Genomic DNA, 20,300 nt, shown 5'->3' with positions numbered 1-20,300 from the left:
AATACATTGCATGTGTGAATTTAGAGCTACTACAATTCACAGCATGGCCACATCAGTTACAGAAGAGCGCGAACCCCTGCCTGCTAGACTGACATTAGCCCCGCAATATTTACACCTATAGGGCACAATTCTGATCTCACACCAGTGTAGTTCCAGTGTACCCTAGAGAGAGATCAGTCTCAACCTGATGTACAACCAGTTGCTTCTCTAAAGTGTGGACTTAAGCGCATGCTTAAAGCTATTGACTTCAATGGGGAAAATCAAGCATGTACCTAAGAGCTTCCGGGAATAGGGATTACTCAGTTTGGGTTTGTGGAAGTGACCTTGGCACCCTTGCCACATTCCTTGGCCTGAGCAGCTCAGGTAAGCAACATAAGAGAACACAAGAGCTGCCATACTGGGTCAGACCATACTCCATCTTGCCCACTATCCTGCGTGGGACAGTGGCCAGTTCCAGGGTTTCAGGGAGTATACAGAACAGGGCAATTACAGAGTGATCCACCCATCTTCCGCTCCTGGTTTCTGGCAGTCAGAGGCTTAGGGTTGCCCTGAGCATGGGGTTGTGTCCCCAGCCATTGATGGGCCTATCCACCATGAACTTATCTAATTCTTTTTTGAACCCAGTTATACTTTTGGCCATCACAACACCCCATGGTAATGAGTTCCACATGTTAGTTGTGCATTGTGTGAAAAAGTACTACGAGTTTGCATTAAGCCTGCTGCCTGCTAATTTCATCAGGTGACCCCTGGTTTTTGTATTGTGTGAAATACACCTCACCAGTCTGATAAAACTGGTTCCCCTAGGCCAGTGGTTCTTAACCTTTACTGCAGCCTTTACTGCGTGCACCCAAGGTTAAGAACCACTGCCCTAGGCTGAAGCCAGCTCATTTGTCCTAGACTGCTTCCTTCTGAATAGACAACCATCCAGATTAACGACTCCCGACTGCTTTAGACACAAGGATTTCTCTTGGCACCTCCTGGAATCCCAGTTCAAGATGGAGGTAAAACACAACATGACGGCCCAGCGCCATTTACAGTCAAAATGGCATTCACAAATGGAGTTTGTCGTTTGATACAGATTCATGCGGACATATACTCATCAGTCACATCCACCAGTTATCCATGCAGCACCCAAAAAAGCATGGTTAGAGGTGGTTTAAGGACTTAGGGCCAGATTCCCAAAGGTATCAGAGCTGCTTGTTCTAACTCAGCCACTTAGAAAGGACCAAACCACGTTGTGTTTCCTCTCATACACTTGCGCAATTTAAAGAATCAGAAGTATTTGCAACCATAAGCGGCCAGAGGAAAATAATGGTACCACTACAGAACCCAACCAGCAGAAGTGTTTCCAAGAGATCACAGACGTATTGTTTAGGAGAAGCTGTCAGTGGCTTTAGCCTACAAAGAATATTTAAGAAATGAAGTACGATCCTTTCCTTGCATAGAGGAGGGTGCCTCCTTGCTCTCACTAGTGTAGAAGGGCTGGAAGCATGCTCATGTTTATTGGCTCAGCTGTTTCTGATAGACAATTCATACATCACTGCTCATTAAAAATGCAGCTTTGTAAGGGTCGTTTATGTATTTAAAAAATAAGTCTGACAAGAGGTGGAATGCCCATTTTAAGTTGAGGAAGTTCACATTTAAATTAGCAGCCACTCAGAGGCTACTAGAGACACATGCCAGGAGAGTGAACCGAGCTTCACGTGGGCCAAACTCTGCTTTCATTTGCACCCAGGCAATCCACAGAAACTGAAAACAGACTTTGGCCAATCTGAAACTCAGACGCCCTTAAATAGCCTCAGGAGGAGACACAAGGAGGTGAGGGGCAGTGGTTCTCAACCAGGGGTATGTGTACCCCTGGGGGTACGCAGAGGTCTTCCAGGGGGTACATCAACTCATCTAGATACTTGCCTACTTTTACAACAGGCTACATAAAAAGCAATAGCCAAGTCAGTACAAACTAAAATTTCATACAGAATGACTTGTTTATACTGCTCTATACACTGAAATGTAAGTACAAGATTTATATTCCAATTAAATTTGATAATTATATGGTAAAAATGAGAAAGTCAGCAATTTTTCAGTAACAGTGTGCTGTGACTCTTGTATTTTTATGTCTGATTGCATAAGCAGGTAGTTAGGGGAGGTGAAACTTGGGGTACGCAAGACAAGTCAGACTCCCGAAAGGGGTACAGTAGCCTGGAAAGGTTGAGGGCCACTGACACAGGGCACACGCACTGCCCCGCCCCCCAGGTACTGGTATACCAAGTTGTCCACAAGCACACCTAAGTGGAACACACATCCACAACCACTTGGAGAAGAACATCTCTTTCTAGACCGCATAGAAGGAGGAAAGCAAGAGACTGTGGGTAAGGCACGTGACACCTGGGTCTGCTACAGCTTTCCTTGGGCTTTGAGATCTTTGGACGGAAGGGACTATTGAAGCACAAGATTTCAAAGCACCGAGTGAGCTGTAACTGTAATCAAAAGGGATCATCATCTATCCCAGCAGCGTCTCCCCCTTTCACCCTATTGCCTCTTCCCGCTTCCTAAGCATTTGGCACGTACCCTTAAGTACCACATTTCACGGACTTCCTCCCGTGAAGGAGCACGTGTTCTGCTGAAAGCTCTTTGTGAGGGACTGTAATCCTGCCTGGGAGCGGTAGGGATGCTTGGAAAAATCAAAACAAAGCACGCATTCCAGGGGGTGCTTTGCCCGCATATACGTGCTTCCACCGGGAACCAAATCCATCCAACCAATGAGTCACTTTTCAAACTGCTGTACAACTTAGCATTGCTGGAAGAAGCCTGCACACTTTGAGCCAAGACTCTTCCCCCCCTCCCCCCTCCAAAGAAAAAACCCTTTACTGCCTCACCTGGTGGTTTCCGTTTAGATCTCTGTGACCCATCTGGAGTTATGTGCATATCTCTGTCCTGACACGTAAAGCAGTCACCTCCCCAGGTAACATGCTGCGTTTAATGCTTTATAAATACACCTGAGCAAATCTGTGGGTTTTTCAGCTTCATCTTTTTGTCTTGTAAGAAGCCTTTCAAGGCTCCATCTTACATTCTCGTACGTACACAGCTAACCAGTTATATGTGGCACAGCCAAAGAATCTATGGCAGCAAACTGTCCTCTTCTTTCCAAACATAAGGCTACACGAGTGCCCCCCCCCCCCACGGTGACTCAGGAGAGAGCAATACTGATGAGAGTGCCATAGGTACTGACCAGGCAATGCCGGCTCCAAGCATGCCATTGTATGAGACTTGGCTGTAGAACCTGGAGCGTTGTATATTAACAAGGGGCTGACACTGACTGGCCAGGAAGAGCAGTTCAAGCTACAGAAAGTGCAGCTCACAGGCATCTCTGTTGGGAGTCAGCAGTCTGTTCACTCAACTTTTCCAGCAAGCTTTGCTCTGTCTCTTTGCTCAGAGCTTTGCTCTGCCTTTTAGCTGTCACTTGCTCCAGAAATATCTGAGTGCATCACTTTCAGAAACAAGCTTTGCAACCTTTCATACACAGACTTTAACACCATAGGGATGTGTGTCCAATACAATCATCTATTAAGAAAGCAAATGTATATGGTTACATAACTCTCACCTAAGGCTGCACTTGGAGATGTTTATCTTAGGACATCTTGCTTTTTAAATACCTTTAATTCTACATAATCCTTATCACAGCCAGAAAGCAATTGCCAGAACTGAACACGGTAGCCATGGCTGCTCTGAATCAGAGAAGCAGGAAGAACTCCTCCCCCTTGGGTCATAAGAGAATGAGCTTCATATTTTACATTGCTACTAGGACACTCAAGACATATTTTCTAACGAGAGTGTTCAGCAAAAGTCGAGCCTTGGACTACTGATAGATCTGCTATTTAGATACCCTGGTGCTATTTCTAAAGCTTTAAATTGCAACTAGTCACTATTCAGATGGCCATAAAATATAACTAGACTAGGCAGAACTGGAAGTTTTAAAAATAATTTCAATGGATAATATTGATTCTTTTAAAGCATTTTTTCAGTTATTGATTTAAATTTTTACAGTTGCATAAAATTATGGGGTGGGGGAAGTCAGATGATAATTTGATGACAGTAGATGTTGAGATTCAAAAAGTTAGAGCTTTATAAGCAATAAAGCATAAATTGTCAATATCACATGTCAAAATATACCAAGTAAATATCCTTAAACTAAGTTCTCAAGAAGAATTTCTTATTTTGCCTAGCTGTAAATATAGATTACTATACTATTGATGGAAATATTTTTTCATCCGTTTATGTTTGTATGGTGAAATTAATGTTTATCGACATTTACCTATAAAAATCTAATCCTTCCATGCCTAAACATAACTAGAACATTGCATATCCAGAAAGAAGCTTCCCCACTCACTTCTATGAATGGTGAAACATTAAGTGCTGATGTACAAAATCCCAACATACTCTCTCTCTAATGAGAATCAAACCCTTCGTTCAAAAGTCTTTGGTACTTTGAACTCATGCTCATGCTCAAATAAATTGGTTAGTCTCTAAGGTGCCACAAGTACTCCTTTTCTTTTTGGTACTTTGATATGCAAACTGTTTTGTTGCTAATTTTCTTTTAAATGGAACTTGAGAGTCTTTGCTGATTGTGGTTCCAGGAAGGAAAACGCCACAAAATAAAAAAACACCCCACACAACACTGCATAGCCCAGATGACAGACTGATGAATTGGCTGTGTGATGCTGGAGAAACGTATTAACATAGAATTGAGATCACATAGCTTCCTTCTTTATCTGATCACTGCTGTATGTAACATTCAACTAAGATATTCACAAGAGACAAGTTAGCCATAGAGAACTTTTGCTAGTAGAAAGAGGATGACGTATTTATAATGGGCAAAATAATTCCAGTTTGAAGTGACTGTCAGTTAGGTTGCTGTATATTTGCCTAATGAAACAAGAGTTTAGAGAAAAGCATTGCCTAGAAATTGCTTGTCATTACTATGACAATTAAGTCACTCAGATTCATTTTCTACTGCTTGCACTTTACTTCACCCACATTTGCTCATTATGTAAGCAACATTCTGATCAATGCAGAGAGCAGAAGAGGGACTGAAATATTTGTGAGGCTGAGTATTAGGTGCCCAGGACTCAAGTGCATCCCTTCTTGCCTCCTGCAGTGCATTGATCTCACACACACTCCCATGCATGCCCCACCTTCTTCACTTGAGATTGCTGCGACAAACAGAGCCAACTATGACCAGTCTCAAAAAAAAAAAGAAAAAGAAAGATTACTAATGCTGATGGAGCATGAAAAAAACCAATAGGTTGGATTCCTCCATGCACACTGCGATAACCCCTCTGATCCATGACTCAGAAAGCAAAGGTTTATGGAAGCCCATTTAAAAGCTTTGTGGCAAGGATCCCAGAGTAATTTACGTAACTGACGTTCCAGAATCGTCTCGCTATGTTACCCTTCACAGGAAGGGCCAGCAGACTCTCACCACCCTTTAATAACCTTCGAAGCCATGAGGTGCTAATAACCTGCTGGTCTCACTGATTTTCTTTGGGGTTGTGGATGCTCAGCACCCCAAAGAGGGAAGGGAAGGGTGTGTGTGTGTGTGTGTGTCTGGGGGGGAGGGGGAAGGTGACAGGAAAAAAGCCAGGCCTTTGAGACTTAAATCAGGCTGCTAATGAGGCAGGAGGTGAGAACACATTAGTTCATGATGACAGGTTTCAGAGGAGCAGCCCTGTTAGTCTGTATCCGCAAAAAGAACAGGAGGACTTGTGGCACCTTAGAGACGAACAAATTTATTTGAGCATAAGCTTTCGTGAGCTACAGCCCACTTCATTGGATGCATCTGATGAAGTGAGCTGTAGCTCATGAAAGCTTATGCTCAAATAAATTTGTTAGCCTCCAAGGTGCCACAAGTCCTCCTTTCCTATTAGTTCATTCATTTACTCATTCTCCTGATGTTAGAAAAACTTCAGAGACAGGACTGATTTCCGAACATACTGGACACCTGAACTCCACCACAAACAGAAAACCCCAAGACATCCGTTTCAGGTCAGCACTATATCTCTCGTAACGTTGACACCATCAGCAGACGGGCATGCAGCACACAAAAGCGCAGTTGGCCATAGGATTAGGCAGTAAATCCCAGTCCTGCCAGCAGCATTTCATGTCATTGACACTGGCATTAATTTTTCCTCCTGTTAGAGTTTCCTTTTGGGGAATCAGGTGTTATGAGGTCTTCCGATTCAAAAAAAAAAAAAAAAAAGCAAACTTAAAGCACCGTGGTATCTTACTACAGCACTGTCATCTTCCAGATCTCAGTTACCTCACCACAAGAGTCAGCCCTGAAAGCACAGCATGATACCAGGCCTCTTGATCAAATCATTGTGGAACAAGTAACTCCCTCCTCTCCCACCCCGTACACACACATGCGCCTTGATGACTCAAAATTTTACAACAGATGCTGTTAGTCCACTTCAGGATGAATCCTCTGCCTATCCATGCACCCCAGATGTTCTAAGCCCACAGCAGATGGAGACCCTTAACACTGCTGCTAACCAGCATGGTGAAGTATTAACCCAAAGCTTTGCAGGGCTTGGCTGGCAAAGAGAAGGGGCAACTGTGACCAATGACATTCTCTCAACAGAACATTTGTTGTTATTGTCATTGCTCAGAGGTTTCAAGTCAAGTTTCTTTCTTTATCATGAAAGACCTATCAAGAGGCTAAGTGTTAGGGACTGGTCCGCTTTAGCAGGAGAACCTCAGCTTGTGCACCCGTGTGAGGTGGTGGGTAGGCAGAATAGTACACAAAGGGAGAGCCTCAGGGCCCGAGAAAAACACAAGCTGTAGAATAAAGGTACTGGGTCTAGTTACCATTAGTAGAAGCTCAGTTACATAGCACATGGCCATAGGTGATTCTTTAGTATTCAGTTTAAATGCTCCCCAAACTTGCACCCCAAAATTTGTAGCATAAGCCTGCAACAAGGCATGTTCATGGCACATGCAGTATCCTGTCCATCTAAACAAAGATTGAGTTACGGGGGGCGGGGGCGGTGGGGAGATTTAAGCAGGAAGGAAAGAAAAGTGTGTAGGCGAGAAAGAAGTGTTTATACTTGATAGAACACCTGGGAATTTTAAACGTAAACCCTTCCTAGCAAACTGGATTAGGGAAGCGTCAGTGTGCGTGCTTTGAAGGGGAAGCAGCGTAGTGCTCTTATGGGGACGTTTTGACTTGGGACTTTGAAGCTGGAACTGCGTTTTCATCCACGTTTGAAAAGATCCTAGCATACTTGCGGCACTACTGCAATCTAAACAACAAGAGATTCGGAGAGAAGGTGAGAGTTCCGGACTTCATTCTGCACTTCAGAGCATTTGTTGGGTTTAATTAGGCCCTTAAATGTTGGATAGACTACAAGCTGGATAAAAAAAAAATTAAGGGAAGGAGAGTATCTAGGGTCAAATATAGCTTAAGGAGTGGTTAGTACTCTGATCTGACAGATCATTACAATGCACTCCGTCTAGCAAGCATACTGGTGGATCGTTTTCCTACAAATCCTCAGGAAATTTGATTAGTTGTGCGTGTGTAACGTATGTATTACAAATAGGAGAGATACAGGCACAAGACACTTTTTGAAGAAGTTAATTCCTCTGCAATATTAACAAAGTAATACAGGCAAAACACTTCTAAAATGTGGTTTAAAAGACAACAGTTGTACAATTTGTTGTTTTTATTTGAAACTTGCAGAACTCCCCCCCAAGGACTTGGTACAAAAGATTGCTTGAGGACTGACGCTATTCAGCACTAAGTTTTAGCCCCGGACTGGTTTGTACAGCCCAGCAGTAAACCCACAAGGGGTCACCCCTAAGGGGCTCAGCAGCCTAAATATTGCAGCGTGATAGGCCAAATCAATGCAGTGGATTATGGATGGCAGCCTCATGGGCAGCACACAAAACTCACAGGATTACTGTGAATCTGCTTCTTTGCTTAAACAACATAACTAACTGCTGGCTGTTGGAACCCCTGAAACCTGCTTGCAGATACGTTGATTGGATCAGGTGAGAAGTCCCTGCCTTCCCCACCTCCCCAAAAATGAATTTCGCAATTCCTTTAGCGCAGGGTGAGGGCAGAGAGGTGATCCAGAGCAGCAATCGTGGGTGTAGAATCCCTAATTGCATTCATCTGATCATTTATGGGATTTTTATGTCTTTAATTAGTAGGCAAGCCTAAAGCGAGGCTTAGCTGCCATACTCCTCATCTGGGTGAGGTGGAGACCTGGGCACTTTCTTTGTTCAAAGGGAAACTTTGTGTGTGTCTGTGATTGGGGGGACACGGACACGGACACACACTTACTTTCTCCTCAGCGCTGACCTCGGGGCTTTCAATGGGAGAGCGAAACATCCCTCTCCCCAAATCTCTGGGATCTCGCCCAGCCTGGCCCTCCTGCCCTGGCTCAGACCCAGACCCGCCGTGGGGCGGGCAGGCTCCCTTCAGCCCCTTCCCCGCAGTGCGGGCAGGGGTCCCGCTCCCCTCTCTGCCCCGCGGGGGCTCGCATGGCTTCCCCAGACCCCACCAACAACTAGGGTGGGGGGGGCTACCTCCACCCCAGCCGGGCCCCCAACACCCTAGGGCAAGCGGTCCGGGGAGGGTTGCATGCCCCTCCCCACAAAGGCCCCCCCAAAATCCCGCGCCCGCATGCCATGCCCTGCGCCCCCTCCTCACCTCCGTGTCCAGCTGCACCAGCTCCATGTTGGGCCATGGATCTCCCAGCTGGGCGAGCGGCATCCTGGCGGCTTCTGGCCCCGGGAGCGGGGCTGGCTCCTTCCCCTGGCTGCAGGTGGGTCAGGCGGGACAGCGGCGGGGCTCCAGCCCGAGCTCCGCCGCCCTCCGCTCCTGAGCCAGCTCCGGAGCGCCGCTCGCTGCCCCCATTGGGCACCGGCCTCTAGCGCCGGCCCCCTCCGCCCCATTGGCTGAGTCTCTCCGCGGGGCGGGCGGGAGGTTCCGCCCGGGCCCGGGGCGCTGCCTTCCCGCGGGGGCTCGGGGCGCAGTCCCCGGCTGCTCCGAGAGGGACCCGGGCACGGAAAGAGGCCAACCCCCTGCCCAAGGGGGCGCACTCAGTCCGCACCCCTCACGGATCCCCTCCTAGTGCTGGGGCAGGGCTGCACCCCAGAGCCTCATCTTTAGGGGGTACAAATTCTCGCTCCTTTCCAGGAGCTCCCCGAATCCCACCTCTATACCCCTGCTTCGGGGGCAACCAAAGTCTCATTCTTTCAAGGGGGCACCTCAAAATCTGCCCCCCGTGAAAATGTTCACCCCTTCCCAGGTGCTAAAAGAGGCTGGTGTCAGTGCAAAGCTGTTCAGTTCAGTAAGTCTCATGCTGCTGCATCAGGAGTGGCTAAAAAATATCCAGTTCCTGAGCAAAAGATAGAACCTGACCCACCTCCTCTCTCCAATTCTCCAGCGACAGTCCTTGACCCAGATAATGCAGGCATAGAGCTCTAGAGGGGCCAGAAGATGAAGCCAGAGCAAGTCTACACTTGAGGTCTGTTGTGCTTTCCTCTCTCTCAACCATCCCCCTTCAGCCTCTCTGCCGCGCAGGGGCTTGCATGGCTTCCCCAGACCCCAGCAACAACTAGGATGGGGGGTACCTCCACCACAGCTGGACCCCCAACACCCTAGGGCAAAGGGTTCGGGGAGGGTTGCATGCCCCTCCCCACAAAAGCCCCCCCCAAATTCCCCGCCTGCATTCCATGCCCTGCGCCCCCTCCTCACCTCCGTGTCCAGCTGCACCAGCTCCATGTTGGGCCATGGATCTCCCAGCTGGGCGAGCGGCATCCTGGTGGCTTCTGGCCCCGGGAGCGGGGCTGGCTGGCTGGCTCCTTCCCCTGGCTGCAGGTGGGTCAGGCAGGACAGCGCTGGGGCTCCGATGAAGTGAAGCTCACGAAAGCTTATGCTCAAATACATTTGTTAGTCTCTAAGGTGCCACAAGTCCTCCTTTTCTTCAGCCTGTTTGACTCCTGATGTACCACAGCCTCCAGCATAGCCTGTTTCTAGCTGCACCTTCCCAGCTTGCGGGGTTGATGCTGAAAGTTTTCAAGTCCCTCCTGTGAACATCCTGGAACCTGAGCCTAGGTTGGCCCCGTGGCCTTGAAGCGTCCATACAGTACACCCTTTGGAATGTGGCCTTTGTCCACCTGATGTGCAGATGAGAGTCTAATAGAGACATCTGAGTGTTTGAGAATAGCAACGGGACTTGGTAACTTTGTTTTCTCAAGTACTTTGGTGTCGTCAAGAACATTGGATTCCCACTTGCTTTTTAGAAGACAGTGATGACAGTGAGTATGAAAGGTATTTAGCCTTCTCTCATGCCTGCTGTAGATGGTCCAGGTCTCACCACAGTACAGCAGTGTGCTCCAAATGTAAGTCTGATAGATCCGTATCTTGGTGTTTAATGATGGCTGAATGTGGTTGCTGCCTTCCTGAACAAGAATTAAGCTTTTCATCTAGAAATAAGTTATCCGATACCTACCAGGAGAGCCAAATCAGTAGTGGTAAGGCTGGGAAATGTAAAGAGCAAATGTCAAGTGTGGACAAAGGCTATGTGGTTTACCCAAGGCCACGCAGTGAGTGAGTGTCAGTTAGGATTTGCACGTAGGAACTTGTGGCTCCCATTACCAAAGTCGGTCCACTAGACTAAGCCACTCTGTTTACCAAATTACAAAAGAGACTGAATAGTCCCTTTTTCATTTCCCCTTGACTTGCTTAATCAGAGGCTCCTCAAGGGGAAAACCAGGGGAGAATGTTTTCCTATCTGAATTATTTTAAATTATATCTGTTTTTAACCAAGGCTGGGCTAAGCAATTTTCTGATGTGGAGCCTGAGAACGAGTGATAATTGGAGATGAAGTCAGAGTGATTAAGTACTGGAACTTACCAAGGGATTTGGTAGATTCTCCATCACCTAAAGTCTTTACATCAAGACTGGATGTTTTAAAAACAAAAACATCCTTTATCACAAGATAAGGGCTTGATACAGGAATTCCTGGTTAAAAATCTATGGTCCGTGTTATACAGGTATCATCACTCTAGATGATCATAATGGTGTCTTCTGGCCTTAAGATCTATGAATTTACAGACTTAGATGTGGGAGGAAAAGGAGAAATCAAGGTCAAGAAATAAAGTTATTGAGAGTGGAGGCAAACAAAGGTCTAAATCAAGGAAGAAAATGGAGGATATATGAATATGCTTTCCCAGAAAATCACTTCTGTTGTCTTTCAAGCATTAAGCAAAAGGAAGTGGAGAGAAAGCCTCAAGATTTCTTGGCCAAAATAGGGAGAGGGAGGACAGATTGAATCAACCTGTCAGAAGATATTTACAGTTGAAGACATAAAACAGACCAGTATCTCAACATATGGTAACATGTCTTTAAAGGCAAAGCTCAGTGGTTGTGCATAGGCATTTACATGCATTGTTTGAATAGTAACACTGGTCAGTGACAGGATCTTCCCTAATATATATATGAAAATAACTGAACACATACAGAAGGTACCATATTCACAGGCTTACATCAAAGAGCCACTCATGGTTTTGGATGATTTTAAGTACTGTTTGTACTTAAATATGTACAACTGTTATGTGTACATATTTCTACTGGTAAGGGAGATTTTCAAAGGCACAAAAGGCAGCTAGATGCCCACTCTCACTGCCCAATTGAAGTGAGGTGCCCAACTGCCATGTGTGCCATGGAAAATCTCCCCCCTAAGCTTTAAGCTGAGTTGTATGCTGCCTTCATTGTATATATAACCCTGGAAAATACCCCCACAAGAAGGGCCCCCATGAAGCTGACCTTTGGCAATTCCACCATGGTGGCACTGGTCTTGATTCCGCCACACTTTAGGAATCATCCAGCCCTAGTGTCTAACTGAAGTGATATATTTAAGCCATTACTGGCAGAGAGGGCATTTCCCACCAGTTGGCATGCAGAATTCCTATTGACTTCAAAGAGGAGATTTGCCTGGAAGTCTTGCAAGAGCAGGTCTTTAATAATCATGTGGAGCAACTGAGGATATAACTTTGACCCAGCTGGCCATTAACTGCTGTGAATTTTCTGACCCAGAAATCATTATTGCTATTGTAAAGAGTGAAAATATGTTAAAAATAAAGTAGTTTCCTTTTGGTGTGTTAAAAAGTTGGCATGCACATGGCCCTGGATAGGGTGCTCTGTTTACAGCACTGGTATTTTTCTAGCACTTAACAGTAGTACAGTAATCAGTAAGAATGCAAGACAATTTTCAAAATTATTGTGGGAGGTTAATGGCCACTATCCAGAGGGATTCTATTTGAAACGCAGAGCAAAGTGTGTTGGAATTCAACTAGAGAGATAGGGAGAGAATCCACTGCTGACTCTATCCCCTGATGGCTCTACTGAGATGCTGAAATTTGCTCGTATTTCACAGCAGAAAGATTTGCACGTTGACCGCATGCTTGACAAAAGACAGGAAATATTGAGCTTTATAGAAACGATTTATTTAATTGGAAGGGAACAGAAAGATCCACGCCCAGGGATGCCGAAGAGTCTAGACAAAGTATCAAATCACACACGCCACAGTTTCACAGTAAAACTGTAAATTCAAGATTTTTTTTTTAACTGAAAAAAACACTTCACGAGTATTAGCACGATAGTGCTTGTGCTCTGTTTATTGTTTCATTTATACAAAGACTTCAAAGAACTTCTCAAAGGTGGCTACACAGTATCCCCAAATTAGATTAGATAACTCTCATAGCAATTTAGTGGCTGAGCTGGCCATAGAATGCAAGAATCCTGAATCCAAGTCTGCTGCTGTAACCAATAGGCCACACTGCCTCCCTTATGAAGTTTGATTTCTGCGCTAGACAACCCTGAAAGATACAGGTGACTGGTAACAGAATATGGAGCCTCATTATTAGGTTGCCAGGTAAGCTCAGGGCAATGGTGACTGAAAGTGTTTTCTTGATAGGTGAAATGAGGTAGTGGTCTCAGCCCAATTTGTATTTCCCAGCTAAAAGGCTACCATACCAGGTGGCTCCAGTGTTGGCATCCAAGAGCGCACAATGGCTAAATGAAGCTAAACAACCTTCTTCCTTTCCAAATGTTCTCTTCAGGTAAGTGCAGAGGTCTTTGGGGCATCATTATGGCTTTGATGGAGACACAGAGGTCTCCAAAGCTCTTAAATGGCCCCTTTCACAGAATTAAATTCACTGAAAAACTCAAAATACTGCATTGCTGTTTGTTTTCTCCAGTTTCAAAATCCAAATCCTCTTCGTTTACAGCAGGAGACATTTTAGCATCTGAAGCTGGCTGACTTTTGGTTTATAAATGTGTTCCCATCCAGAGTGATTGTGATGTATGTCAGGTTTCAGAGGAACAGCCGTGTTAGTCTGTATTCGCAAAAAGAAAAGGAGTACTTGTGGCACCTTAGAGACTAACCAATTTATTTGAGCATGAGCTTTCGTGAGCTACAGCTCACTTCATCAGATGTGATCACATCTGATGAAGTGAGCTGTAGCTCACGAAAGCTCATGCTCAAATAAATTGGTTAGTCTCTAAGGTGCCACAAGTACTCCTTTTCTTTTTGTGATGTATGTGAAAGTAACAGCCATTGAAACAACAAACAACCAGCTTTCCCAGGCTTGGCCACAGGTACAGTTCTTCCTTTTGCATTAAAAGCTGTTTGATTTGCTGGCCCCTTTGTGTTCCCTGTATAAGAATGCACAGACCATAGCTACTCAGCGTAGCTGCCTAGGAATAGTGATCCCCTGAGTCACCTTATCTGTCCGCTTCTCCTTTCTGGAGCCAAGATGCACAAGGAACATCTTTTTAACAGGTTTCAGAGTAACAGCCGTGTTAGGAGAGTGATCACTTTAGATAAGCTATTACCAGCAGGAGAGTGGGGTGGGAGGAGGTATTGTTTCATGGTCTCTGTGTATATAATGTCTTCTGCAGTTTCCACAGTATGCATCCGATGAAGTGAGCTGTAGCTCACGAAAGCTTATGCTCAAATAAATTGGTTAGTCTCTAAGGTGCCACAAGTACTCCTTATCTTTTTAACAGTGTGTTGTACTAGATGATTGTATTGTAAGTTTGGAGGTGTACGGATAATGTCTCTCTCTTTATTCTCCTGTATATTTCTATATTTTCTGAGACTCAAAATTGTATCCCTGTCTTCCTATATAATATTTATCAGGCAGCCTTAGATCATTTTACAAGCATCAGAACAAATCCCACCAGCCTTTACTCACACAAATAAATGTAATGGGATTCCAAGCACAAATTTGCAGGATGAGTCCCATTATCAAGGCTGTTATGTAATGAGCAAGATCAGTGTGGTCTGCACTCTACATGCATTCAGACATTGTTAATTAAGCCTTACAACAACCCTGTGCAGTAGGTATGTATGTATTTTTTTTTTAAAATGCACTAATCTGAAATGATCTTCTAGTACATTGCTGTTATTCCTGTTATGCAGATGGGGAAACTGAGGACCATGTCACGGAGCAAAGCAGTGGCAGAGCCAGGATTAAAACTCAGGAGTCCTGTCATCCTCTCATAACAGCAGAACATAAGACCGGCCATACTGGGTCAGACCAAAGGTCCATCTAGCCCAGTATCCTGTCTTCTGACAGTGGCCAATGCCAGGTGCTTCAAAGGGAATGAATAGAACAGGTCATCATCAAGTGATCCATCCCCTGTCGCCCGGCCCATTCCCAGCTTCTGGCAAACAGAAGCTAGGGATACCACGCTGCCCATCCTGGCTAATAGCCACTGATGGACCTAGCCTTCATGAATTTATCTAGTTCTTTTTCTAACCCTGTTATCGTCTTGTCTTTCATAACATCCTCTGTCAAAGAGTTCCACAGGTTGACTGTGCGTTGTGTGAAGAAATACTTCCTTTTGTTTGTTTTAAACCTGCTGCCTATTCATTTCATTTGGTGACCCCTAATTCTTGTGTTATGAGAAGGAGTAAATAACATTTCCTTATTTACTTTCTCCACACCAGTCATGATTTTATAGACCTCTATCATATCCCCCCCCTTAGTCGTCTCTTTTCCAAGCTGAAAACTCCCAATCTCCCCTCCTCTTACCACCATAATGGGACAACATCGTTTTGATCCCAGAGACGATTTCCCTTTGTGTAGTGCAAGTGTCACTTTTTAGACATAAAACAGAAGCTCTGTAAATGAGAAACTTTGGCTGGCGTGTTTAATGACCGATTACTTTTTCCTTTTGTGGCGGATTTCTTTCCGTTGTTGTACTCGTCACCATGTGTGATTACAGCTGCCTGAAATGCCACTGCTTTCTGAGGCAGGTCCAGGCAGCAGCCGGAATGCGGAAAATACATCACTGCAGATTATGGTACAGTGAGTTCCTTAGGGAACACAATCAGTTCTCTAACTCTTGTAGTGAGGGCCTATTAACAGGACAAATACCTGCATCTTCTGCAAACACAAACATGAGCCTCACAGTCCCTCCTGACATTGCTCATGTGGCCAGTTCTTGCAAGAATTAAGCCGTCTCATCTACTCAAACCAAGTTGAAAAGGAGTACTTGTGGCACCTTAGAGACTAACCAATTTATTTGAGCATAAGCTTTCGTGAAGCTCACGAAAGCTTATGCTCAAATAAATATGTTAGTCTCTAAGGTGCCACAAGTACTCCTTTTCTTTTTGCGAATACAGACTAACATGGCTGCTACTCTGAAACCTGTGAAACCAAGTTGTGATTCTTATGGCACCATTTACTGTATTTTCCTTTGAAAAAGGCTCCTGGTTCTATGAAGTGATTGTGGGATCACCGACCCCATCCAGTCCACTGCTTCCACATTAATTATTATGGTAAGTATCACAATAGCACCTAGGAGCTCTAGTCATGGACCAGAGTTTTTGACTGGAGCCCCAGAAATCTGCAGGAGGATTGTTTAGCATGGGCACATGCAGCCTAAGGTGGGTCTGGCTAAGAGAGAATGCATTGGTTAAACTGATGCCTAGGAGAGCCTCTTTTTATTTGGGAATTTGCCACCTGTGTCTCCAGAGCACCAAGTTGGAGACAATATGTGTCCTGAGCAAAGGGACCCATTGAGGTTGGGAACACATCCTGGGAGGACATGGGAACCAATCAGGCACCAGCCATCTGGGCAGCAAGGCCATATCTGCTGGTTGTCATGGATACAATCTTTCCGTCGATATCAGTTACCTTCCGTTTCCTGGATGCAAAGAAACGAGCCATGAGTCTAGTCTAATTTCCATGAAGAGCAGAACACTTGACATCCAAACAAAAAGAAAAATTATTCTGTTCAAAGCTCAGACATCTCTTCCTAGCACGAACTGAACCAGGAGCTGAAGCTGACTTGCTTTTTGGTATTTCAGCTATGTGAGCCTGATAATGCTCTGAATAATTCCATTTTGATGCTGCTGTTACCTTCAAATATCTCATAGGACCTCAGAGGAGTTGTTTTCTCCGCCTGTTCATATTTTTCTCTTGTTTAGCCTTTTGGATCCAGGATAAGCCACTGTGGAGTCTCCTTATTGCCTGATTACTGCACAGACATGCAGTTTCATTTACTTCAGCTACGCATTAGAAAGTTCAAGCTAGTAACATCAGCTAACAAGAAACTGGCTCAGCCTTTCAGATCCTAGCTGCCTTCAGCTCCCTGTGTGGACGAGACAATGGTGGGTCAAATGTGGCTTCAACGTTTTATAGAAGAGAAGCCCTTACAAAACCTAAAGCCAATTCCAGGGGAAACAGCAGGTGGGGATAGCGACTTATTCACAGTGTATAGTTTATCTAATGAAGTTGGAAAATTTTGTTGAATCATTGGCACTCAGACGTGTTCATCATACAGCCAGCTCTCACTGTAGCACCATGCCAGCCAGTGAGAATGTGAAAGGGAAAATGACTAGAAACTGTAAAAAAGAGTGAAACTGACAGATGTGCTTTCATTGTCCCCAGCTGGGGAGAATGCAGAGTAAACAGTACAAATCCAGGCACCTGGGTCATGAGGCAGGTTTGCCAGGGATATGGGGGAACCTGGCAACATAAAACAAAAGCACCCTCCAGCAGAAGCACAATTTGAATTAGCTGAAAATCTTAAATGAGCTATTAACAGTACAGTGCCTACAACACACAGCTGGGCAGTTCTCATCCCACTGTGTAGAGGGCAGTGGTGTGCATTACATCCATTCATTCCAAATTAAACAATTTTACACTTTGGGAAATGCCACCCACTTCAACAGGTGGGAAACTTGAGAAGGCGTGCAGCGATTGGGGAAGAGAACACATGCTGTGGGGGGACGCAGGGTGACCTCTCGTGCTCCTGAGTCTCTAGCCACTCACTGACCAGCTTGTGAAAGATGGCAGCTGATAAGTCCCTCATCCTCCTCTTTCATTTTAATTTAAACCCTAGCCCAGGTCATGTGGAGCTACTTTTTGCTGTTTCAACAGACGCAGAGAAGTTAAGTCAGTTGTTCAAAGTCATACAGTGAATCAGTTTCACAGCTGAGGAGAAAACCTAAAAGTCCTGACTCCCAGATTCTTGGCTCTAACCCCAAGCCACACAAAGCAAATAAACAACCCAGACTCATTGGAAATCCAGGCCCTTGGCAGCTATTCTTCTTTCTCTCTGGCCTTGTCTACACTACGAAATTAGGTCGAATTTATGGAAGTCAGTTTTGTAGAAAGCGTTTTTATACAGTCGATTGTGTGTGTCCCCACACAAATGCTCTAAGTGCATGTAGTCAGCGGAGTGTGTCCACAGTACCAAGGCAACCATCGACTTCCGGAGCATTGCACTGTGGGTAGCTATCCCACAGTTCCCGCAGTCTCTGCTGCCCATTTGAATTCTGGGTAGACATCCCAGTGCCTGATGGGGCTAAAATATTGTCGCGGGTGGTTCTGGGTACATATCGTCAGGCCCCCCTTCCCTCCCTCCCTCCGTGAAAGCAGCAGCAGACAATCGTTTTGCGCCTTTTTTCTTGAGTTACCTGTGCAGACGCCATACCACGGCAAGCATGGAGCCTGCTCAGCTAACCATCACCGTCTGTCTCCTGGCTGCTGGCAGACGTGGTACTGCATTGCTACACAGCAACAGTTTATTGCCTTTTGGCATCAGACAGTGCGGTATGACTGGTAGCCATCGTCGACGTAGTCCAGGGTGCTCTTTTAACCAACCTCGATGAGGTCAGGGGCGCCTGGGCAAACATGGGAGTGACTCAGCCAGGTCATTTCCCTTTTAAGTTTCGTCTCATGGCGATTCAGTCCTACCAGCAGTGCACTGTCTTTTAATCTGCAGCCAGCAGAAGACGATGGCCAGCCGTCATACTGCACTGTCTTCTGCCGAGCACCCAGGAGATGACGATGACTAGTGGTCATATGGCACAGTCTGCTGCCAGCAAGATGTATAAAAATAGATGAAGTGGATCAAAACAAGAAATAGACTAGATTTGTTTTGTATTCATTTTCTCCTCCCTCCCTCCGTTAAATCAACGGCCTGCTAAACCCAGGTTTGAGTTCTATCCTTGAGGTTTTGAGTTCTATCCTTGAGGGGGCCATTCTGTTTCTCACAAAGCCACCCCCTTTGTTGATTTTAATTCCCTGTAGGCCAACCCTGTAAGCCATGTTGTCAGTCGCCCCTCCCTCCGCCAGAGCAATGGCAAACGATAATGCATTTCGCGCCCTTTTCCCTGGATTGCCCGAGCAGGAGCAGACGCCATAGCACGGCAAGCATGGAGCCCATTCAGCTCACCGCAGCAGTTATGACCATTGTAAACACCTCGCGCATTATCATGCAGTGTATGCAGAACCAGCACCTGAAAAACCATGCGAGGAGGCGATGGCAGCGCGGTGATGAGGACATGAACACACTTTTCTCTAAAACCGTATTCCCCCGCAATTTGGAGATCATGGTGTTAATGGGGCAGGCTCATGCCATGGAATGCCGATTCTGGGCCCAGGAAACAAGCACAGAGTGGTGGGACCGCATAGTGTTGCAGGTCTGGGATGATTCCCTGTGGCTCCGAAACTTTCGCATGCGTAAGGGCACTTTCATGGAACTTTGTGACTTGCTTTCCCCTGCCCTGAAGCGCAAGAATACCAAGATGAGAGCAGCCCTCACAGTTCACAAGCGAGTGGCAATAGCCCTGTGGAAGCTTACAACGCCAGACAGCTACCGGTCAATCGGTAATCAATTTGGAGTGGGCAAATCTACTGTGGGGGTTGCTGTGATGCAAGTAGCCAACACAATCACTGAGCTTCTGCTATCAAAGGTAGTGACTCTGGGAAATGTGCAGGTCATACTAGATGGCTTTTCTGCAATGGGATTCCCTAACTGTGGTGGAACTATAGACGGAACGCATATCCCTATCTTGGGACCGGACCACCAGGGCAGCCAGTACATAAACCGCAAGGGGTACTTTTCAATGGTGCTGCAAGCACTGGGAGATCACAAGGGACGTTTCACCAACATCAACGTGAGATGGCCGGGAAAGGTTCATGACGCTTGTGTCTTCAGGAACTTTGGTCTCTTTAAACGGCTGCAGGAAGGGACTTTATTCCCAGACCAGAAAATAACTGTTGGGGATATTGAAATGCCTATATGTATCCTTGGGGACCCAGCCTACCCCTTAATGCCATGGCTCATGAAGCCGTACACAGGCACCCTGGACAGTAGTAAGGAGCTGTTCAACTATAGGCTGAGCAAGTGCAGAATGGTGGTAGAGTGTGCATTTGGATGTTTAAAGGGTCGCTGGCGCAGTTTACTGGCTCGCTCAGACCTCACCGAAAGCAATATTCCCATTGTTATTGCTGCTTGTTGTGTGCTCCACAATCTCTGTGAGAGTAAGGGGGAGATGTTTATGGCAGGGTGGCAGATTGATGCAAATCGCCTGGCCGCTGAATACGCGCAGCCAGACACCAGGGCAGTTAGAAGAGCACAGCAGGAAGCAGTGCGCATCAGAGAAGCTTTGAAAACCAGTTTCAAGACTGGCCAGGGTACTGTGTGACACTTCTGTTTGTTTCTCCTTGATGAAAACCCGCCCCCTTGGTTGACTTTAATTCCCTGTAAGCCACCCACCCTCCCACCTTTGATCACAGCTTGCTTACAAAGGAAATAAAGTCACTATTATTTAAAAAACATGTATTCTTTATTAATTGATTATAAAAATAGGGAGATAACTCACAAGGTAGCCCGGGTGGGGTGTGGGAGGAGGGTAGGAGGGAAGGAAAAGGCCACTTTAAAACTTGTTGAATGCCAGCCTTCTGTTGCTTGGGCTGTCCACTGGGGT

At 45.8% G+C, this 20,300-nt stretch overlaps 1 protein-coding gene across 3 annotated transcripts in view; it reads right to left on the bottom strand.

Moving 5' to 3' along the window:
• The window catches only part of RPS6KA1 (ribosomal protein S6 kinase A1), a 67,973-nt gene extending 59,072 nt beyond the window's left edge, over nucleotides 1-8,901 (bottom strand). For all 3 annotated transcript variants that reach the window (XM_048825926.2, XM_048825928.2, XM_075121337.1), the window contains exon 1: nucleotides 8,711-8,901. In XM_048825926.2, coding sequence (XP_048681883.1) covers nucleotides 8,711-8,773 — 63 coding nt within the window. In that variant the 5' untranslated portion in view covers nucleotides 8,774-8,901. The remainder of the gene's footprint in view (nucleotides 1-8,710) is intronic.
• Between the last annotated feature and the right edge of the window lie 11,399 nt (nucleotides 8,902-20,300).

The sequence above is a fragment of the Caretta caretta genome, chromosome 19, assembly GCF_965140235.1.
Source record: "Caretta caretta isolate rCarCar2 chromosome 19, rCarCar1.hap1, whole genome shotgun sequence".
Classification (NCBI taxonomy): Eukaryota; Metazoa; Chordata; order Testudines; family Cheloniidae; genus Caretta; species Caretta caretta.
Note: the sequence above shows the minus strand (reverse complement) of the source record. Positions and strands in the feature narration are given on the sequence as shown.